Source organism: Eptatretus burgeri, chromosome 9 (genome assembly GCF_056783735.1).
Source record: "Eptatretus burgeri isolate ZD-2024b chromosome 9, Ebu_testis_v1, whole genome shotgun sequence".
In the NCBI taxonomy this organism is placed as follows: domain Eukaryota; kingdom Metazoa; phylum Chordata; class Myxini; order Myxiniformes; family Myxinidae; genus Eptatretus; species Eptatretus burgeri.
In genome coordinates, this window is record NC_140969.1 from 70,816,724 (window position 1) to 70,841,153 (window position 24,430).

At 44.8% G+C, this 24,430-nt stretch overlaps 1 protein-coding gene across 3 annotated transcripts in view; it reads right to left on the reverse strand.

Annotated features, from left to right (window-relative positions):
- Positions 1–24,430, reverse strand: part of LOC147020318 (zinc finger protein 40-like) — a 104,047-nt gene that overhangs the window by 15,066 nt on the left and 64,551 nt on the right. For all 3 annotated transcript variants that reach the window (XM_085895615.1, XM_085895616.1, XM_085895614.1), the window contains one exon: positions 15,262–21,197. In XM_085895615.1, coding sequence (XP_085751741.1) covers positions 15,262–21,197 — 5,936 coding nt within the window. The remainder of the gene's footprint in view (positions 1–15,261; positions 21,198–24,430) is intronic.

Consider the following 24,430-nt stretch of genomic DNA (forward strand, 5'->3'; position numbering starts at 1 on the left):
ATCATAACCGTTTTGCTGTATCACGTCAGGATTTTCAGGAACAGAAATATTCCCATTGCCTAGAAGTCAGGATTTCAATGAAATTTACATATGTCTTTAACATGTCTATTTCGTACAATTGTTGTTAACTTGTGTTATATTTCTTTCTTTCAGATAAAGATGAGTAGGCGTTCCTGTACCAATCATCCTGACAACTTCTGTTATGTCTGTGGTCGGTATACCAAAAAAGATCAACAGCGAAGTATATCTACAGCAGTGAAAATGAAGGCCGCCTACTTTCACTACTTCGGGTGTAAGGTGGGGGACCAAGAACAGAGCTGGGCACCACACATCTGCTGCGCAAGCTGTCACACAACCTTGACTCAGTGGTTGGTGGGCAAGCGCGCGAGCATGCCATTTGTGGTGCCCATGATATGGCGTGAGCCGCAGAATCATCATGATGATTGTTATTTCTGCTGCACAAGCATCGCCGGCTTCAACAAGAAGAATAAAGGTCACATCAAGTACGCTGACTGCGTCTCTGCTCGTAAACCTGTGCCTCATGATGACGAGAACCCCGTTCCAACACCTCCAGCTGATCAGAACATAGCTGTAAGCAGTGGTGAAGAGGATGGTGATGATGAACCTTTTGAACCCGACACTCAAGAATCACACCTTCTGAACCAGGGAGACTTAAATGATCTTGTAAGAGATCTCTCGCTGTCAAAGGCGAAGGCAGAGCTGCCTGGATCAAGGCTGCAGCAGTGGAATCTACTTGAACCTAACACCAAGATATCCTTGTTCAGAGCACGTCACAGAGACATGGCTGAGTTCTTTGAGATGGAAGACACGATGACATTCTGCAGTGACATCAACGGTCTGTTGAAAGAACTTGGGTGTGATCACGATCCTGCAGACTGGCGCCTCTTCATCGATTTGGGGAAGAACAGCTTGAAGGCTGTTTTGCTCCACAATGGCAACGAGAAACCATCAGTCCCACTGGCTCACGCGTTTGGCTTGACAGAGACCTATGAGACTATGCGGCAGCTGCTTGATTCCATCAAGTACAATGACTTCAACTGGCACATCTGCGGAGACTTGAAAGTGGTGGCGCTGTTGTTAGGGCTGCAGTCAGGCTACACGAAATACATGTGCTTCCTTTGTCTCTGGGATAGCAGAGACGACAAGAATCACTGGACGAAGAAAGATTGGGAAGAGCGAAAAGAGCATGTACCTGGTCGACACAACGTGAAGCATGTCGCCCTTGTCGACCCAGCCAAGGTTTTCCTTCCACCACTCCACATAAAGCTCGGCTTGATGAAAAGTTTTGTATGGGCAATGGATCTGAATGGGCGTGGGTTTTTATACCTCAAGGAAAAGTTTGGCAACACCTTGTCGGAGGCCAAGATCAAGGCTGGTGTCTTTGTTGGACCACAAATCCGACAGATTATGAAGGACGAAACTTTTCCGACAACTCTAAACCCCAAAGAGCTGGCAGCGTGGAGGAGCTTCAAAGCTGTGACGGACAACTTCTTGGGGAACGAGCGCGCGGACAACTATGAAGAAATAGTGCAGCAGCTGCTGGAGTCCTTCAGGAAACTTGGCTCCAGGATGTCCCTGAAAATCCATTTCCTACACCAGCACCTGAACTTCTTCCCTGACAACTTGGGAGCAGTCTCGGACGAGCACGGCGAGCGATTCCACCAAGAGATTTCACTCATGGAGACGCGTTACCAAGGGCGGCACAACCCGAACATGATGGGCGATTTCTGCTGGTTCCTGCATCGTGAAACTGACACAGAGCAGCACAAACGCAAAGCCAAATGCCTAAAGCATTTTTAATTACATTCTAGTGGAGTTTTCTGTAATTTCTATAATTTTGAAGCATTCATGATGAAATAAATGAATAAATGAATTTTTGTAAATTTCATTGAAATCCTGACTTCTAGGCAATGGGAATATTTCTGTTACTGAAAATCCTGACGTGATACAGCAAAAGGGTTATGATTTTTGAAATCAGCGTACCCAAATTAGTCTAAATCACTTTACACATCTCCAGTAAAAAAAATTTTGTTGTTCAGTGTATGCTGCTTGGACGAGCATCAAGTGAAGTAGCTCAAGGACCTGCAGAGAGGCACAGAATCAAAAGAATCGAGTCGACTTTGTGCAAAAGGTAGTCAACTCGTTTTTGAGATGCGAGCCCAGAGATGTGTTCCCATTGTTGGTGTCACGAATTAAAAAAAAAAGTGGAATGCAGAGAGACGCAATGTTCGAGTAGACGATGTGGTCCTGGTTTCTAACACAAATGCTGTCAAAGGAAAGTACATTGACAAAGTTGTTCAGGTGTGTCCTGGTACCGATGGGAAAAATCAGGAATGTCAAAGTAAGGATGATGTCAAATGAGTAATGGTGACCAATCACAAAGATTGGCGTTATATATCCAGCAAAAGGTTATGGAGGAGGACTAGCTAAATGGATGAGGTGGATACCCTCATGGGGGGTGGGGGTGGGGGAGAGGATGTTTCATGGAGCGAAATTAAATTTGTAAGATATTTAGAAATAATCAATTTTCGTGTCATGTGATGACCAATGACACGTGACGACGACCAACGTCATGCGACGGAATGCACATGAATTCGGAAAAATGTTGAAATTGTGACATTTTGATATTGCGATAACTCTTCATGGAGAGAGGCAAACAATGATATTTTTGGGTGATATGTTTGTGTAGTTTTGGAAGAAAATGCACCATGTAGTTTTAAATATAGTCTGTTGAACTTCTTTGGTTTGCAGAACTGAGAGATGAGTGTTTCAGCATCCTGCCAAAGAAGGCTGTTTCATGAATAGAAAAGTGACAACTTTACACACAAACTACTGTATTGACATTGTACATCAACGCTGTTTCGCATCGTGGACGGTGTACCATAGATATGAATGACTAATTTGTGTGATTATGGTTTATTACTTCCACCACTGAAAGGTGAAGGAGGTTATGTTTTCACCTTGTCTGTCTGTTTGTTTGTTTGTTTGTTTGTTACTTGCAAAATCGAAGATTTTTAAAGTATATTGGTTCGTCGATTTTGTTATTCCGTCTGTCTGTCTGTCCAATTTTCATCCCATTGACTTGGAATTTGAAGAGGATTTGCATATCCCATTTGCAAATTTGCATATATCAACTACTAATTACTTTTGAGGTCAACATCGGACAAAAGGTCAACATAGGCCAAAGGTCAACAACTAAGGTGGTATTTATAAAATCCTCAATTTTTATCAGATTGACTTGAAATTTTAAGAGGATTTATACTTCTGGTCACTGAATACAAGTAGCTAATTATTTTTGAAGTCAACAGGGACAAAAAGGTCAACATAGGCCCAAGGTCAACAACTAAGGTGGTATTTCTAAAATCCTCAATTTTCAACCGATTGACTTGAAATTTGAAGAGGGTTTATATTTCAGGTCACTGAATTCAACTACCGATTATTTTTGAGGTCAAAATCGACCAAAAGGTCAACATAGGCCGAATTTCTAAAATTGTCAATTTTCATCCGATTGACTTAAAATTTGAAGAGGATTTACATTTCAGGTCACTGAATTCAACGAGCCAATTATTTTTGAGGTCAACATAGGCGAAAGTTCAACAACTTAGGTTAGATTTCTAAAATCCTCATTTTTCATCTGATTGAATTAAAATGTGAAGAGGATTTTTTTTTCGGGTCACTGAATTCAACCAGCCAGTTATTTTTGAGGTCAACATTAGGCCAAATGGTCAACCTCGTTGCAAGGTCAACAACTAAGGAGGTATTTCTGAAATTCTCAATTTTCATTTCATTGACTTGAAATTTGAAGAGGATTTGCATTTCAGGTCACTGAATTCAACCACCAATTATTTTTGAGGTCAACATCGGCCAAGAGGTCAAAATAGTCCAAGTGATAAAATTGGAAATTTTCATCCGATTCACTTGAAATTTGAAGAGAAGTTAATTGGTCAATGAATTCAACCAACAATTATTTTCTAGGTCAAATTTGTTTTGTGAATTTCGCAAATATCGTGCTCTGCATGATATCCCAAGAATTATCCGAGCAAAGACCTTGCCCGGCACTGAAAGCAGCGTCACCCTCGGTAGTTGTTGCAGTCTTGGCGATCACCCTTCCCTTTCCAGAGAGGGTGAACAAGGCCCCTCTTCCAGTCAGTTGGGATGATGCCTGTGTTCCAGGCAGAGCACAAAACTGCATGCAACGACATGAGTGCAGCATTTCCACCAGCCTCGAGAACTTCAACATGGATGCCACAGATCCCTGGAGCTTTGCCCCATTTCAACCGGTTCACCGCAGCCTGTGTTTCCACAAGCGAAGGTGGACCACAGTTGATTGGAGGGTCAGCAACAGGGATTGTAACACCCCTGACGTCGAACTCGACAGCTGGTGGATCACCTGGTACAACTGCTCAAAGTAACCGGCCCAGCAGGCCTTCACTTCAGACTCCTCTGTCAAGAGCCGACCACCCTCTGCTCTAACTGCAGTACACTGAGGGATGGGCTTGGATGAACATAATGTGCGAATTCTCCTGTAAGCAGGACGAGAATCACCTGTCCACAGGTGATGCTCTACCCCCTCAAAGATTCCTCGCACAGAGGCCTCCATGTCCACCCTTAGCGCACATACAGTTTTACACCTCAGCTCCCTGAACAGCTCAGCTCTGCCATTCAGGTTGACCCTGCGACTCTGGTAATGGTATCCTGTGTCCCTTGAGAGACAAAATTCTTCTTTGCCCTGCGGTGAGTTCCAAGATATCCACCGGCAACATCAAGTACGGTGGCCTTGAAAGCACTCCATAACTCTTCAGGACCCCCAAAGCACCCAGACCCCCAAAATCTCCACTCAGCTTGTTCACAAACTCCTCAGCTACTCTCTCATCCTTGAGCTTGCCAACATCCAGCTGAGGCTGGGATGGTACCATTCTCCTGGATTTAAGGTGCAACTTCAGAGTTGCTACAACAAGCCTGTGGTCAGTATTGAGGAACTGAGCACTCCGGCTGACCCTGCAGTTGTGGATCATCCTCCAGCGACTGTCAATGAGGACATGGTCAATCTCCTTTGCCACACCGCCAGCGTTGGAATACCAAGTCCAGCAATGAGTTTGTGGGCTTTGAAACCATGAACCGGCCACCCTTAGTCCATGACTTCTTGCAAGGTCAAGAAACTTAGTGCTATTCTGGTTCATAGTTCCTGACCCATGGGGACCAACACACATCTCATAACCATCCCGATCAGTTACAGTCGATGCAGTGAAATTCCCCAAGACTAGAAGTGTATCTCGCCTGGGGCACTGATCAACGACAGACTTAAGTGTGGCATAGAATGTGTCCTTCACGGTGAGGTCACTCGCCTCAGTCGGAGCATAAACAGAGAACAGGGAAATGACACCAAAGGAGTGACGAATCCTTAGTCTCATAATACGCTCGTTGACCGGTGTTACCTCAATTATCATTGTGGTCAGCTTATTGGACACAGCTACAGCAACTCCTTGGGTATGGTAACCATCAGAGCGACTAGACCAATTGTAGGTGTAACCACCCACCATTATCTCGCTGCAATACCGATGTCCAAACGCTTGAGCTCAGATGATAACAGAGACAGGTGATCATCCTCTCTTAGGGATAGGACATTCCAGGCACCCACCCGAAGGGACCGCCTCAGGTTAACCCAAGGAGATCGCTGTCTGGTGGACGACACCTCAGCACCACTCTGACACACCCTCCCGCAATCTGACCTGGGAATGTTACCCCGTGGTTTCCTTCCTATCATCAAATATTGGGGGTCCTGAAGACTTTGCCCCAATCCCATCATCCGGTGAGTTGCCCTGCGAAGGGAAGCTGCACAGGAGGTACTCCCACGGAGTGGGTTTTCAGATTTTTTTGCGTTTTTGTGTTTTGCGGAATGAAGGGTTTTACGGTGGCCGGAGTGCAAATCCTGCCACCAACCTCCTAATAAAAAGTAACCCAACTGCAGGAGGACGTCCGCACACACAGTTGGGCACTAGATATGGATGGCCGTTGGCTCACAAGGAGCTCCTACGCCCTTTGACAGGTTTTGTTTTTAATCCTGCTGGGTGTCCATAGCCAAACACCCTCCTCACCAGAAAACCTGGTGGGGGAGACGGTTTAGTTGCCGACAACCTGACCATGGAACAGGTTAGTACAGGTTTACATGGTGCCTGTAGCAGGTCACAGATCTAATCTGACCTGACCTGACTGACCATTGAGAGATAAGGCCAAAAACTATATGGTGATGTACAGCATGACATTTCAAAAATGAATCTGGCCTGATATGTTGTCATGGATCAGGCATTGTGTGGTGGAGGTATGTGCTCTACGAAGTGCCCTTCTACTTGAAGTTATGACGATGGTCAAGATATACATTTCATAGCATACCTTTGATAGAAGGACAAGACTGGCAAGATGATGGTGTACCAAATGCATTTTTGTTACCCCTGCCACTGAAGGTGAATAGAGGTTCGGTTTTCACCCCTGTATGTATGTCTGTCTGTCTGTTTGTTTGTTTGGGAACAAAATATCTCAAAAAAAAAAGTTACGGAAAGATTCGGATGAAACTTGGTGGACAGGTTGGGTGTGTGACACGGCTTGATTTTGATTTTGGTGAAGATCAGAATCCGGATCAGGATACGAGAATTTTTTTTTTTTAATTGTAATTGATTTTTACCATTGAGAGATCGGCCTGAAAACGACATATAGCATGATATCTCAAAAATCTGTTGACGGATTCGTACGAAACTTGGTGGACGGGTTGGATATGCAACAAGGAAGAATTGATTCTCGTTTGCTATTTTCCAGGTCGAATAGATATGATCTGCCACGGTTTACAGCAGGTCTGTCGAGACCGTTTATGGTTTCAACCACCGTTTCAATGATCCAATGCCAGTTCAGCGTCCTCACCGCTGGGCCACAAATGTACACAATCTCCACTGCCATTTTCATCCTTTTTATTCTTTATAATAATTTCCGGTGCGTTCCTGCGAGGCACACCATGATAGTTCGATGTGCCGTCAATCAATCTTGGCTCCCTGAAATGCAGCTTCTTCTGGAGTTGGTCCGATTGAGGAAAGTCATCCTAAAGTGATGTGCCATCATTTAAGGGAGTGAAGTTAATGCAAATGCAATTTGTCTCCATCAGGCAAAGTGGCAAGGTGTTTGCATGAACGAGGTTGTGGTCCTTCGAAAGACACACCGAGCCAACTTTTTCGTCTCCCTCAAGTGGTGCCAGGTAATTCGATTCCCGACGTTGAACATGTGAGGGTATAGTAATAGGTTTTCAGTTCACTACTAACCACACACAGCCATCACATGTTCATTGGCCAATTATATATCAGTGATATTAATCATCATCTCTACCAATCAACAAAACGTCCTTAAAAACTCTTGTACAAGGTCAGTAGCAAGATATTGGACAATTGCAGCACATTCTTCCATAAATCTTCCTGAAATAGCCATCCGTTGGACAGGAATACCGACAACCGGTTGGCCGATAAAGATGAGAAAAAAGTGGGACCCGGGCACACCTCCCACACACTTCCTGCCTCGGCAGGCTGCCTGGTTCACCGCAGGCCTATAATTGTTCTGCTCAGCCGAGTGAATCTCAAAAGTTATGCACAAGATCAGCACGATCAGGAATGCCCCCAATTAAAGCCTCGACACCACTCCAGATTAAATTACCCACGTACGCATTTGACGAAAAGTGAAAACACTGCAGTATGCTCTCTGGGTACTTCCATGGATTATTCTGATAATAATTATTTTAGCAAGCCTGTGACGGTGCAATAGTCCCACATTGTGATTACAGATGGACTACGCTGCTGCCGGTAGCTGCTGGTAAACATGGTACTATATTTAGGATAAAAAAAAATAAAATCCAGCATCAGTTCATTCAAGGCATTTTACATCAGTGCAACTGTTCGTATTCTATTATTTAAGAATTACATTCCTGCCTGCATCCTGTCCCACTTTACCTTCCAGCCACTCAAGATGGCATCCTGTCCCACTTTACCTTCCAGCCACTCAAGATGGCAACCTCTCCCATTCTTCCTTCCAGTCAATCAAGATGGCATCCTGTCCCACTTTACCTTCCAGCCACTCAAGATGGCATCCTGTCCCACTTTACCTTCCAGCCACTCAAGATGGCAACCTCTCCCATTCTTCCTTCCAGTCACTCAAGATGGCATCCTGTCCCACTCTTCCAGATACTCATTATGGCAGCCTCCACTATCTTAGGTCTCCCACTTAGCTCTCCACAATGTTTTCTGCTGTCGATAACACCGTTAATCAGCCTGTTTCATGTCTACCCATTCCACACTCCACATCACTTAAAAATGTCCTTTGCATTTGTCGTGACATTTGATGAGGTTCTCGTCGCATCTTTGCAGATCCTATGATAATGAATCGCGAATATGTATGACAGGTGTGTCAAGAGATAAGCTTCCAAAGCTTGTCGAATCGTTCTTCCATGAGTCTTGGCTGAGACTGAAGAAAATGTCATGAAGGACAACAAGACAACTGCTTGTAAGTGCAAGAGAATAACCCTCAACGTGGACTTTAAGAGGACAGGAATCCTTATAGCATTTTATCAACATTAACCATTTGCGGCGTCTCACAACAAATAATGAATTTGTTTATTTTTGTCAATCTCAAGCAATCTCTCAAAGTCGGAACTTGAAATTTCCATCAAACGCTCTTCCATGAGCCTTAATTTTGTGCTTTTATGAAAAACAGGGACAGTTTGTAATGATGCTTCACACCCAATAATGCTCGTTGCAATTTCAATTCGCAAAAGATCGCAATTTCAGCAAAGTATTGTAAATGACAAACGAAGTGATGTTTTAAAATGTGCGACTCAAAGCAAAGAGTAAAGACGTCAAAATAATCAAATAGAATGAAATTTTAATTTAACAGCAATTTTTTTTAAAAATAAAGTAAGTTGCAATTAACACAGATTTCGCTAACAAGTTCTTGTGGCTCACATCATTGGTTTGGTTTACATTCATCATTGGTTTACAAGAAAGAAATGTTATAACTATGTTGGTTCGATCTGTTCAGGTTCAGGGGTTCGGGGTCTGCTGCCCATGTTGCTTCAATCGACAATTGCTCCATCAACCTCATCAAGGCTAAGTTTCCCGGACCGGATCCGTCGTGTCTTTCCGTTATATTTTTGTCCAATTTTCTGTGTTAAATCATAACTTGTCATGCTGCATTGTTCAATTCGTTTTCATGTTGCTCAAGGCCAACTCTTTGGATAACCGGCATGCAAGTGCAGTTTCTGTCTTGACGCCAAGTTCATCGTCCTGCTTCTTTTCTCCCAATATTATCCCCTTAGCCTCAACCCGATGATACTCCACCTTTGTTTACACATCGTAACTGAAAACTTCCAAGTGAAAAAAAAAATTCTACAAATTTCAGAAAATTAATTAAAATTACAAAACGAGAATATCTTGGTTGGATAAGTGTCCATAAGAGAGACAGGTCTCTACCAACCTCGAACAACCTGATTGGGCAATATTTGCTCATTCTGCTGTTCAAGCTCGGTCAAGTTGCATGGGAAGCGTTGATGGATGGCAATCTTCAAGTCATGCCGCAGATTTTGGATTGGATTTAGGTCGGGTCTGTGACTGGGCCACTCAAGGACATTTATCTTTTTGGTCCATACCCACTCCAGTGTAGCTTTAGCTGTGTGCTTCAGGTCGTTGTCATACTAAAGGTGAACTTCCGTCCCAATTTCAGCTTTCTTGCAGAGGGCATCAGGTTTTCCTCTAAGATTTCTCTGTGTTTTGCTCCATACATTTTTCCTTCTATCCTGGCAAGTGCCCCAGTCACTGCTGATGAGAATCATCCCCATAACATGATGCTACAACCACCATGCTTCACAGTAGGGACGGTGCTCTTTGGATTATGTGCTGTGTTTGGTTTGCGTGAAACATAATGCTTTACATTTAGGCCAAAAATTCCATCTTGGTTTTGTCAGACTGCAAAACTTTTTGCCACATGGTTTCAGAATCTCCCGAAGGTCTTTTGAATCTCCAGAGTGTTTGTTTTTGCATACCTCAAAGGGACTCAAGGTGGGCCTTTTTGAGTAAAGACTTCCTTCTTGCCACCCAACCGTACAGGCCAGACTTGTGGAGTGCTTGGGATATTGTTGTCACATGCACACAGTGACCATTCTTTGCCATAAAGGCCTGTAGCTCTTTCATAGTTACCATTGTCCTTTGGGTGGCCTCTCTGATCAGTCTCCTCCTTGCTTGGTCATCCAGTTTGGAGGAACAGCCTGATTTAGGCAGGGTGTTTGTGGTATTATGCACCTTCCACTTCTTAATGATTGTCTTGACTGTCTCAAAGGGATATTCAAGGCCTTGGAAATATTTTTATACCCATCCCCTGATCTGTACCTTTCCGCAACTTTATCCTGAAGGTCTTTTGAAAGCTCTTTGGGGCTCATGGTTGAGTCTTTGCTGTGAAATGCACTACCCAACAGAGGAAACCGACAGGAACAGCTGATTTTATTCTGAAATAATCAGAATCACTACAATTTAACACAGGTGGAGGCCAATTAACTTGTGTGATTTTGAAGGTGATTGGTTACACCAGATGCAGCTAATTGCCTTTGCCAGCAAAGGTGAAAGAGGTTATGTTTTCACCCCTTTATGTCTGTTTGCTTTTTTTTGTTTGTTTGTGTACGGATCAAGATGAAATTTGTTGGGCAGATTCGGTGTGTGACAAGGAAAAACTGATTAGATTTTGGTGAAGATCCGGATCCGGATCCGGATCCGGATCCGACTACGATAGTTTTATAAGTGATTCTTCATCATTGAGAGATCGGGCAAAACTGATATATAGCACGATATCTCAAAAAGTTATGGACGGATTTGGAGAAAACTTGGCGGACATTTTGGGTGTGTGAACACAACCAATTTTTTCGATCTTGGTGAAGATCTGAATCCGGATCCGACGACTATAATTTTTAAGGGATTCTTCACTATTGAGGGATTGGGCTCACAAACGATAAATTGCAAGATATTTCAAAAACGTATTGGGCCAGATATCATCTCATTGATCGGGCATTACGGGGCAGAGGTATGCGCTCCACCGAGTGCCCTTCCAGTTTGGAATTGTTATTATAAAGGGGGTGGACACCTATCCAACTTGGATATTCTAGTTTTGTATTTTTAATTTTCTGAAAGTTGTAGAATTTATTTTTCACTTGGAAGTTTTGAGTTATGGTGTGTAAATAAAGGTGGGAAAAGACTGATTTAATGCAATTTAATTCCAGACGAAAGGCAACAAAAGGTGAACATTTTGAAAGGAGGTGTAGACTTTCTTTCGACACTGTATATCTGATGGGTGTTGGTCCCTCTCTCACCAGCCATGGGGCCCTTCAGCAAAGGACTTCTGTGACTACATGGGACTGATTCAATCTGTGAACTTTCACACCCATATTTCTCTCAATGGCAAATACTCCCTTCCGGACTTGATGATGACAAACTTCCCCGCAAATGTCCCCTGCTCTTCCCTCGCTCCAATTGCTTCATCTGATCACATGCTTGTGAGAGTCAACATCTCACTGGCTATTCTCAGAGAGCTGCCTCAGCACTGGTGAGTCTGGCAGTTTATTCAGACAGACTGGCAGGGACTGCAAGCATCCATCTCACTTCAGGACTGGTCTACTATATCTACAGCCCTGGATATCAATTCAGCCTGGGAATTCTTTCACAGAAACTCTCTCTCTCTCTCTCTCTCTCTCTCTCTCTCTCTCTCTCTCTCTCTCTCTCTCTCTCTCTCTCTCTCTCTCTCTCTCTCTCTCTCTCTCTCTCTCTCTCTCTCTCTCTCTCTCTCTCTCTCTCTCTCTCTCTCTCTCTCTCTCTCTCTCTCTCTCTCTCTCTCTCTCTCTCTCTCTCTCTCTCTCTCTCTCTCTCTCTCTCTCTCTCTCTCTCTCTCTCTCTCTCTCTCTCTCTCTCTCTCTCTCTCTCTCTCTCTCTCTCTCTCTCTCTCTCTCTCTCTCTCTCTCTCTCTCTCTCTCTCTCTCTCTCTCTCTCTCTCTCTCTCTCTCTCTCTCTCTCTCTCTCTCTCTCTCTCTCTCTCTCTCTCTCTCTCTCTCTCTCTCTCTCTCTCTCTCTCTCTCTCTCTCTCTCTCTCTCTCTCTCTCTCTCTCTCTCTCTCTCTCTCTCTCTCTCTCTCTCTCTCTCTCTCTCTCTCTCCAACCTCTCTCTCTCTCTCTCTCTCCAACCTCTCTCTCTCTCTCTCTCTCCAACCTCTCTCTCTCTCTCTCTCCAACCTCTCTCTCTCTCTCTCTCTCTCTCTCTCTCTCTCTCTCTCTCTCTCTCTCTCTCTCTCTCTCTCTCTCTCTCTCTCTCTCTCACAGATCCATCCAATCTCGTCTTCGGTTATTCTAGCATTCTTTCCACCCATGGCACACCAAATTCTGTTGTGAGGCAGTAACTTTGAAGCAACTTGCCTTCTCTTCCTGGAAGGCAAACACAACTGAAGCCAATCTCAGATTATTCCACAAGGCTCATAAAAAATTGTGGGTCCACACTCACGAGAGCCAGCCAACAACATCTGTCCAACCTCAAGATTGAAATTTCAAACTTATCCCCTTCCTCTAAAACCTGGTGGCACCTTGTTAATTCTGTCGCTGGAGTATTCTCCCCCTCCATCCCTTCCCTCACTTCAAATGGCACCACAGCAGACTTCGCTCTTGAAAAGGCCGAATGCTTAAATTCTGTGTTTGCTTCCAAATCTTGTGATCCCCAACCCCTCGCCCCCATGCACCAACCCTACCCAGTTGCACCCAACTACTCCTGTCTTTTGCACCTGAAATGATGGAGAAGTTTCTGGCAACCATCAACTCTAATTGTGCAACTGGACCGGACAGCATCAGCTCACCTGTCTAAAAAAGCCTGCTCTGCTGCTCTTGCAATCCTCTTTCTGCCATTTTCACCCTATCATTTGCCCAAAGTCATCTTCCATCTGCTGGAAGTCAGATAACGTCACCACATTACATAAATAAAGTGGAATAAAAAACTGATCCACCTTAACTACTGACCTATCAGCTTGCTTCAAATCCTCAGCATGGTCATAAAATAAATAATTGCAGTTGACATAAAATCCTTCCTTTTCTCCAATAACTTCATATCAGATCAACTTTAATTCAGAAGAGGTCACTCTACCTTGGACATGCTGCTTCAACTTTCACAAACAACGGATGGAAGTACTATCGGACCCCACTATTTACCGATTCACTATTTGCAGACCCAGCGTGTTCAAGGGTCATAAGGTGTGACCAGGTTCGACATTCACGCTTCGCATATTCGCGTTTTAAAAAAATATTCATTAATATATATATATATATATATATATATATATATATATATATATATATATATATATATATATATATATATATATACACTTCAGGACTGGTCTCCGAAACCCACCTGGGAAATTGTAAATCAGCCAACATCACAGCAGTGCAGAAAAAAGGTGCAAAAACAGATCCCCTTAACTACAGACCAATTAGCTTACTGTACTTCACATCATCAGCAAGGTCATGGAATCCATCATCGCAGTTGACATAAAATCATTCCTTTCCCCCCACAGCGTCATCTCAGATCATCAATTTGGATTTAAGACCTGGTCACTCTCCTTTGGACATGCCGCTTCTACTCTCCCAACAATAGTGGAGGCCCTCAATATCAGACATGAGATCAGGGCCGTCTGTCTGGACATATCTCGAGTTTTTGATAGTCTCGCATCTTGCCTTGCTCTACAAACTGTCTGCCTATGGAATCCAGGGCCAACTCCACTCTTGGATTACTGACTTCTCTCCACTCCTGTAGCCATCTTGTGGCTCTCAACGGAACCCTTTCATCTCCTCTCCTTGTCAAGGCTGGAGTTCCCCAAGACAGTGTTCTCGGCCACATCCTATTCCTAAACTTTATCAATTATCTCTCTGAATCTCTGGATAATCCTCTTTATCGATTTGCTGATGACTCCACCCTCTGCTGTGACATCCCTCATCCTTCAGTGAGACAGACAGCAGCCTCTCCCCTTTCTTCGGTCCTTGATAAAATCACAAGCTGGCGAAACACTTGGGATATGTCTTTCAAGCTCGACAAATCTCTCACTCTCTCTATCCGAAAAGACCATCTGCAAAATCCTTCCATCTACTTTCTGAACAACCCTCTTGAAGAAGTGCAATCACTCAAACTCTTGGGTCGCACTATCATCCATGATCTTTCTTGGGTAAACCATATTTCGAAATTGGCCTCCAAAGCTTGCCGCTAGGCATCCTCTACTGTACAAATTCCTTCCTTGGCACACCTGAACTCTTATCCACCTACAAGCCCTTCTTCTGCGGATTGATGGAGTACTACTCTCCCCTCTGGGCTGGTATACCTGCCCCACATCTTGCCCAGCTTGACATGATGGAAAACAAGATTTTGAAGAAACATTGGAATCTCCCACGATGAAGCTGAGTTTATGGGCCGATCACTTCACCATCGCAGACAGGTGGGTGGTCCCCCTCTTTGGTCTACCATGTCCTAACTACTATCAAATGCAGCATGCGGACAAATACTATCAACGTTCAAGGCACCCAAACTTTCCACTGTACTCTGACAGATGAGAAATAGCTTGTGGGTTTTTGCACGTGCCATTTCAAGACCCATCATAGACATGGTTCCTGTGACACATTTTTTTTAGCATAGATGAGGTCCACCACTGAGGAAAGTAAAGTACCATGATGCCATTCGTGACAGCTTAACAAGAACAGCTGGGTTTCGGAAGGTGTAGAAAAATCAATAATTGACCAGTGAGGTTGCCCTGACCTCTTGCTTGAGATTCAGTGCATCCACCCATTGCTGAGGTCGCAGTAGAAGAATGTCTTGAGTGGAATGGCCAGGACAGAAATTAGAATAATGGTTTGAGATCAGAGTTGGAGGCGGAAAAAGTCTTGGGGTCTGCTGTAATTACCAATGCCATTACACTAATAAAAATGGGGAGGAAAGACTGACTGTTTTTCAGGTTTGAAGAACAGTATTTGCACCATTCTTTAGTATTTGTACCAACTTTGGTAAATGTGATGCCACCTCTTTCAATGGAATAAGCTGGTACTGTCAAACAAACTTATTCAAGCAAACTAGTTCAGCATAAACTTAGATAAGAAAAAAAAGCATCAACACCAGAAAATGCAGAAGCAAAGCATACAGAGCTTTACAGTACCTGGAGTGTTGGCGGCTTCCAGATGCTGGAATGCACCAGGCGACAGCGGCCAGAGGGAGAGATTGCCGCTGATGTATAAGCCTGGTCATGCCTCGGTCGGCACTGCAGCAATGAAAGAGCAGTGCAGGTAGAAATGCCAAGGGGATTAGGGTTACGTCCAACAATGACCCAGTGGCTGTATGATGACATCCCGGTGCCCTCCTGCAGAAGAGAGCATGGCTGTGTGCTGTTTAGATAGCACCAGGACACCGAGGTGTCTGTGTGCATACGTGAGCTTGGGCTACAATTTGCCTTACCAATACTTCCTGATTTCTGACCTTCACTCAAAATCTTCGCCTCATCCGATGAGCATGGTGCTACAATAGTCACACTTCCATCTTCCTCCGTTGAAGCAGTCACTTCCAAAAGATCATCTTCAGTTGATGAAGGACTTGAAGGTTCACTGATCTTCCCTTCTGACTTACTAATAGATTCCTCAGATTCCTGCCGTCCATGGATCTCAATAATCTGTGCTTGAGTTCTCTCGGAGGTTACTGTGAGGTCTTCATCAACAGACAAGGAACACAAACTTTCCACTGTACTCTGACGAATGAGAAATGGCTTGTGGGTTTTTGCAAGTTCCATTTCAAGGCCCATCGTAGACATGGTTCCTGCGGCCATTTTCTCTGTCAGACTATCTTCATCTCGCACACGCTTCTGTTGCTGTTTCTCTACTGTGATGTCTAAACTACTTGCCGGCGATAACAGCCGTTTCCCAGCAGCTGAAATTGGCCCAATGGAGGTTGGACTATCCTGCTGCACTGGAGTTGCTGGTTGTGGGTTTAAGCACATTACTGGACTTGATAGACAGACACTGTGATCCAAGTATGGCCAGAGTGAAGCCTGTGATGAGAAAGCAGATGGTAGAACAGGCTTAATGTGCTGACCTGGTGCCAGAACTGACTGAAATGCTACAGCTGGGGTTGTACGATACTTCTGTATATTTTCAGTCCGGCTTTCAACCACTGTCAAATTATATGATCTTGGACAGGCGACAGCAATGGTGCCTGTTGGAATAATTGATGATGTTGAAGTTCTTTCAGCACCTAAGTTGATTGCAGTTTGGCCATGTTCAGCGCAGCAATGAGTGTGTGCACTTTTAATGGGCTGAGATGATACCGAGGAACATGAGAGAGTCTTGGACAAAGAGGAAACGGACTGTGACAACTGGCAGCCATAAAGAGTTTTTTTCACAGGAATAGTATACATTGGGTGGAAAGGTGCTTCTGGAGGCCTTGCTTGTGGCATCCTAACAGGGGAGACTGGGAGTGGCTGCCCAAGTGTACTTTTGGCCCTGTTTGGGTCTTGCTGTTGTCGTGGCTTCTCTACAACGCCTCCAAATAGCCTCAACCGTTCTTCATTTAGGGTAGATCCACTTGCTGAAGCTGGGGCTATTCCAGCCCTCGTGACAGGCAAATTGGCTGAACAACCAACCAATCCTTGAAGGCTAGCTTCATCAAGCTTGTAAATTAGAATGGCAGGTGGCGTGGTGAACGAGGAGGTGACAAGAATTTGTGGTAATGTGGCAGTGTACATTGGATAGCCAAGCTGAGGTCCACCTGTTTGTATTCTAACTGGCACCAAGAGTGAGGCCAATGGCTGCAAGATTGCAGGTGTGTGAGGTAGTACTATTGACCCAAGTGGAGAAGCACCCTGCAAAGCCGGTGCTGCAAGTACAGGAATGGCAACTGCATTGCTTGGTTCTGCTGGCTGCTGTGCTGTCACAAGAGATTGACTGGGAAGAAAAACACATGGCGATTGTGGCATTGGAAATTGCAGTTGTGATGGAAGTCCTGGGCTTGATACTTGTCCAGGTATTATGGATAGTGGAACTTGGCCTGGCCGTGGAGCTTGAACTTGGCATCTGTTAAAAGCTACTCTTGGTTGATGTAGCTGTGATTCAGTGGAAGGAATATCTGTGTAGGCAGGTAATTGCTGCTGCTCTAGAGAAGCTTGCCTTTGCACCGAAGTTTGTGTCTGCATTTGCTGCTGTTCCAGTGAATCTTGCCGCAAAGGTGCTGTTGTACCTTGCGCTTGATGCAAAACAGTGTGCATGGGTGCAGGGGGTCGCTGCGCTGCATCAGCCCTGAGCCACATTTGACTTTCAGGCACCGGTTGCACAAGCCGTACTGGTGGCACTCCTCTTGAAGAACCATGAGAATAGTGACTTTGATGACTGCTTCTCATAGTCGGCACATGATGTGACAATGCTACGGAGCTAACCTCAAAAGACTTACTACGCACATCTGGCAAGAAAAACTGTGACAGTTCAAGTTCGCTCTGTAACTGCTCTGGCGTTGCCTGTCGCATTTCTCGGTGCACCATGCCCGATGCCAACATTGTGTGACTCACAGTTGGAACAGTGAGGAACTCAGTTGTTCTGAGGATCTCCATCTGGCCTACATGCGATATCTCTACAGCTTCCTCTTGTTCAACAGACATAGATTGAGAAGACAAGGAACTATCTTGAGCATATCCATGACTGCTAGAAGATTCTATACATATATCTGGTGATGCTACTGCAGTAAGCCGAAGCCGCTTCTTTTTTGGTGGAAGTTTTTCAGCAGGCAGCTGCGCGAGAGTGTCGCTGCGTTGAGGCCAATAAGTCTCCTCCAACGCAATCTCCAGCCTAATGTCTTCTTCAGTGTCTTTTTCTTCTGTAACTAAAATCTCAGGTACCTGGATGTTGTGCTGCCTCACAAGCTTGTGTGATTGATGTTGTGGAGAAGCTGGGCTTGCAATTGGCCTTCCTGTGTTGAGTTTTGTTGCCTCATATTGAGATAATGTAACTGCACCACCACCACTACTACCACTTTCTAAAGGCTCTCCTCCTTCAGGGGTGGATGGGCTACCAAGAAGCTTTGTGTGCTGAATAACAGATATCTTTCCACCACCCTCTTGTTCAGAAGTGCTGTCACTTGCAGACCTCTCTAAGGAGCTGCCTTGAACTTGTTCAGTTGATGCACACTCTGGAGTAAAGTCGGGAATCGACTGAGTTTCCAGGCTTGTGGATAGTTCCTCTTCCATATATTGTATGCTTTGTTGGACAGGAACATGGGGTATTGAACTCGAATGCTGAGGACCTTGTATTTGCACACTGGTCTTCTGAACCACGACAGTAGTTGCCGATGGCTTTGCACTTTCTTCTGCTGTGATGGAATCTTCCTCACTGCCAAGGCTCTTTTCTTTTCGTCTTTTGCGAATAAGGTGAGCCTTCTTGAGGACAGTTCCTGGATATGAGACCTTGTAGTGCATCATCTGAGGCTGGTCGCGTAGTTGCGGTACACCTGATGCTTTGCGCCTTGGAGCATGCAGTTCTGAGCAATAGTATTTCTTGTGTGCCTCGAATTTCTCAAGTTTACGATACCGTGAGCGGCAAGTATCACATTCATACATGAGTCCTTTGCCACGTGTTGCTCTTTGTGGCCGTTTCCCAGCCTCACCAGTAGCACTTGCCTGCACAAACTCATGTTCAAGTGAGTGACTCTTGGTAATAGATGGAGCCTTTCCACTCGGTCCAGCTTCCTGGGTACTTTCATCAACTGAGAGCGTTTTCAGCTGAGAGACCCGTGACACTGTCCTTGACAATTCGAAAGCCTTTTGCCGCACTAGAGGATGATGGTGTGACTGTGTCAAAGGGAAGGCCGGATCACTGAGGAACACATCGTCATACTGAGAAGTCGACATACGCTCATCAAAGGAATGGCATTCCCGTGTAACACATGATGGCAGAGACACACCGGTGCCAGATAAATATCCTGGTACTGCTGGCATGGAGTTGCTACGGGTGACCAAAAGACTTTCTGGTGCATTCAAAGTTTGAGGAACAGAGAGTAACTGCAAAGTAGACTTGCATTTCTCTGCAAGAGATGTTCCTGGTTGTATGTCCATACTGGTACACTGCTCTCCTGAGCTCGAAGGTCTGAGCTCAAATTGAAATGAGTCCTTAAAAGTGTATGGCCTTGGAGAGTCAATGCTCCCCTTATGAGTCAGGGAGGTTCTACGAGGTTTAACACTGTCGAGTTCGGTGTTGTCTATTAGTGCTTCATTGTGGGATATAAGCTTGTCGATATGCTCCTGCAAAGTTTTGCCTATTGGGACTGATGTTTTAGTAGTGGGTGCCACCACAGTTGTTGCCTTCGGGACTGTTGCAGTCGTAAGTGTGGGTCGAGTAAAAACACTTCTTCCCAAGACAATTTCTTTATACGATTGTGGATATGGACTCGGAGAGGAAAATTCAGCACTTTCTGACCGTGAGAAATATCCCGAGTCTGTACTGCCCTTACTCAGAGGACTCAGGAGGTCAGAACTCTTGCTTTGTTGCTGCTGCAGAACTTGTTCCAAGTCCCGGCGCTTGCGTTCTGGAGATCGAATAGCCAAGGCAAGTTTCATCTTCACAAGCTGGTGTGTCTCATTTTTTCGAGTGCCTCCTGGCTCCTGCCTTGATGTTGTGAAGTCCAAATTTTCAACGCATACTTGTCGTGACCTTGCTGGATTTATAACAACTGTTGGTAATGGCCCTTCAAGGGAGTGACTGCAGCTTGGCCTCTTTGTGTCAGGCTCACTTCGTCCAGTTTCTTGAGGACCAATAATCTCACTACCCCCAGAAACGGTTGACATTTGCTCTTCCTCTGTGTCGGTGCTCTCGCCGGTCTGGATTGACGTCTCTGTGTCTGCTCGGCTCATAGTGACCTCGGTAGCATGACTCGCACTCTCTGTGCTCGGTGTGAGGCGAGCCTTCAGGGCATGTGTGTGAGACTTCATGTGTTTGTATAAGTTGCTCTTTGTCTTGAAAGAAAAGCCGCAGGTAACACAGGGGTATGGGCGCTCACCTGTGTGTGATCGAATATGCTTCTCCAAAACACTGGGTTTGGCACAAGCGCGATTACAAAAAGAGCAAATGTAACGGCCTGGCTTTTTAGGTTTTTTCTCCTTTTGTAGGCTAGCCGGCTCTGACGTGGCCTGGCCAGCCTGCGTTTGCTTGCAACTTCCTTTGGACGAGGAAGAGCTCGAATGAGACAGCGATGACCCAGGAACTTGCGAAGAAGAATCTTTCTCCTCAACGGACATGCAAGCTTGTTGACCTACCGTTGGCATTCTACCCTGATGATGCATTGAAAGCAACGCGGAAGATGAAATTGTTTCTCGTAGTGACATCTGAGACTCCTCAGAGCGAGTACTTAGAGAAGGTAATGGACGTGAAGATGGGGGTATTTGGGTCTCTGCAGTTTCCTCAAAACCACTGGAACGTTTTTGCAAGCTTTCTCCTCCATTTCCTGGTGTGTCCACCTCCGTGCTCTCAGAAGGTGTGCCTTCCTTCGTCGATGTACTCGCCAATGACAGCTCATGCTCCATTGCTTTCAACAAAGTCTCCAGGGGGGTGGCTTGCAGCCCAGACTTTGTAGGCTCTTCTGCTTGGATGGTTTCTGCACTGGTTTCCAGAGTACCTGGCTCCAGGGTGCTAATAGTAGCTCCTTCACCTGTCTTAGCTTGTGGCTGATCTTTCTCTTCCCCATCACCATGAGGATTGGACAATGAATGGGTTATACCATCATCCCCTTCTTCCTCTGCCAAATCCTGTGGCACTTTCACAGGCTGTTCTTTCGCTGCATGACTCACAGCTTTCGTCGGTTTTTCTGCAGCCATTTCTGACCGCTTTGCAACTGCAGACCAGCAACCTTTGATTCCATCGTGTTTGGAGAAAGGCAAAGTCCTTTCTGGCACCTCTGGTGATAATTTGGATGAAAGCTTAATATTACATTTTTTCTCACCATCCAGCCTTTCCTTCCTGGGGTTCTGCGGCGAGTGACACCTCACACCTCTTTTGCACGTTGCTTTGTGAGGCTTCTTATCAGCATTTTCCTTTGTAGATTTGGGCTCCTTCAAATGCGTGACACCTGGAAATTCAAGAGCATAATTTTGTCATTAACACAGACACCCTAACTGCTTTACAATACTACATTTCCATGATGTACTTGGATAGTAACCCCTGACATTAACACAAAATCAACTCGAGAGTTCATAGGACATCTCACCCCACACAGTCTTGATATAAAGGACAAGTGAAGGGTCTTCTAAACTCTTACTTTGCGTTTCCAAGCACAATGCACATTTCCTACGAGCAGTGATTTTGTCTGAATCTCGATATTCCCCAATGCTGGGAGTCTGAGCGGCAATTTTGATTGGTCGCGATGGCGTAGCATTGCGTAATATTTTGTCCAAGTTATTGGAAGTTCCAAAAAAGGTGGTTTGTGTACTACAGTGTTCAAGGATACAATTCAATTGAAATAAAATAACGGTTTTGAAGGCTGTGGGGGGGGGGGGGGAACTTTTTTGGAAGTTTACCGCCGTTGATGCACTATCCTTTATTTCACCTTATTTTACACATTGAATTAGCCATTCATTCCTGTAGTTTGCGTCCTTTATGACGTCCATAAAAACAGTAAGTTTCCTTTTTGGAATGATTTTCAACTTTGTTTGAATGCCAGACAGGCAGACAGACTAAAACAGTTACCTTACTCCTCTGTGAGCTTGTGTAATCGGAGATGACATTCCATACAATTTGCCAAATTCCAAGCCCCAAAGTACTGCACTGAACTGCAGGTTCGTGTTCTGATTGACGTTTCCATAGTGTTCCACAGTGTTCAAAATATAACATTCAATTGAAATTAAGTGGTTCCTCAATCATAGACTGACGTCTGTAGAGACAGACAGACAGACAGACAGACAGACAGACAGCTAGACAGACAAGCCGGTAGGCGGCGATGGGTCGCCGAGCAGGAGGTAAAGTATTCCATATATCATAAAAACCGGAATATATTTGATAGAGCATCACCTGCAGATCATTCGTGCCGAATGTCACAACCCTACATGGGATAATGGCTTTCGGAATTGATTTCGCGTGAACGGTACCGATTTTGAAGGTTTTTCGGTTGTTGCTGGGGAACCAAAGCGTCCCTAGCAACCATCACAATTTCCAAAGCACTAGGTCATAAGATGTACCTACCACCCGAGTTTGGTCAAAATCCACCCACGTTTACTACCAATTATGCTGATGACAAACGAACAAACATCCAAACAAACAGACAGAATTACTGACAATCAGGGTCACCTATTTCAGCGACCCAACAAAGTGAAGCAATTGCTTCAACCCACTTTTCACTTTGTGTGGGTTAACCATAAAGTAAGTAGGTTACACATTTCTTGTGATCTATATATCTGTTCCTTACTCATCTCCGACCTAACCTGACCTGTCTGCGTTGGCAAATTAAATACATCACCTGTTGACGCGGGTACATATACTATGAAAGATGTCTTGTAGGATTGTGCTCAGGTTGCGGATTCGCCTTTGAGCTGTCTGGTCTGTGTTTGATTCCCGACCCGACGATGAACTGTCCGATTGTTATATCACGGGTAAGGCATCGATTGCCTCAACGTGTATGCCTCCCTTGGATGGACGTTCCACTGGGTGTCCAGTCTGCTAGCATGAGTTGGTGGACATTAAAAATCCCACCATGTGTTTCACAAAGACTGGGCGAGCTATCGCCAGCACCCTGAACAAAGTGTAAAATCAATTCCAGTCAAACATCAGGACGGGCCAAGCACTTCATCAAAAACATGGACCAAACCTCCCCCATGGCTGACGCCACGAGAATTTGGGAATTTTTGTGGCTGCTAAAGAAGGTATTACTAGTCGATATTTTATGTAAGATCGAGAGAAACACATCGCCTTCAGAAAGTATTCACACCCCCTTGACTTTTTCACATTCTGTTGTCACAGCCTCAATTTAAAATGTACTCAATTAAATTTTAAAAAACATTTTTGCCACTGATCTACACAAAATACACCATAATGACAAAGTGAAAACAAGTTTTTAGAAAATTTTGCAAATTTATTGAAAATGAAACAGAAATATCAAATTTACATAAGTATTCATCCCATGAGTCCATACTTTGTAGAAGCGCCTTTGGCAGCGATCACAGGTTTGAGTCTTCCTGGGTATGTCTGTATCAGCTTTGCACATCTCGATTTGGGGATTTTCTCGCATTCTCTTTTTGTTTGTATACCTTGTCGAGGCTCGTATGACAGCTAACACACAACGCACAGTGATGGGGGGCATGAGGCAAGAGGGGCGGGAGTGGGAAGGACAAAACAGTAGGGAAATGAGACATTAGGAGATCTGTGGAAAGGGGAGAGATGGGGTGGGGTACACAGGGTATACAAGATGGATATTACAGGGACTTTCAGGAAGGAAAGCAGGGAATTTGAAGGAGGTGGGTTTGGGGTGGATTAACGGGGGTAGAAAAGATCGAGGATTTGGATGGGGGACAATAAGAGGTGGTGGTGAACAGCTTTTTTGAAGGCCTGGAGGGAATAATGGGATTGAACAGAGTGAGGGAGTTTATTCCAAAGGCGGAAAAAAAGAGGAACGAATGAGTGGAGGTGAGCAGCGATTCTGGATTTAGAAAGTTTCAGCAGAAGGGGTTAATGGTGGACCATGTGAGCCCTGCATAAACCTCAGGGGACAAAGCATGGAAAGAGTAGAGGGTGAAAGACCAAAAAGGAGGCAGTAGAAGACAGAGAGCCCACCTGTCGGTGATGGCGAAGCGATAGTCCCATTGTGACTCCGTTTCATTGTGGGAGATCCCAGTGTTCTTGAAGGCCTTGTTTTGTTTTCCATGGTGGAAATTCGACTCTAATTTTGAATCGATCTCAAATTCATTTTTCCTGCCCCCCATCAAACATCGCCTGTTTTGCTGCAGCCTGTAGAAAGATTTTATTTCCTGTACCTTGAAGACCATTCATAAATTGTTAACTGTGGACTGTCGCACAGCCAGTAATATGCCTTACCTGAAGCTGGCTTTCAATCACCAGCATCCTTCAAACACACTAACTAGGATGAATCTGATCGCAGGACATGTTCAAAGGTGGAGGGAATGCACGGCAGCACAACAGAATGCAGGATTATATCAAACCTCGCTGTGAATACTGTAGAGACAGGTGTTTGCTTATGCAGTCTCCTGTGACGAGAGAACCATCCACCCCTATCTAATCTGGGAAACCGCCCTCACAGCCAACGACGCCCACACCTGTGTGCCATGGAAATTGGATGCCTTGGTGTGCGTGAAG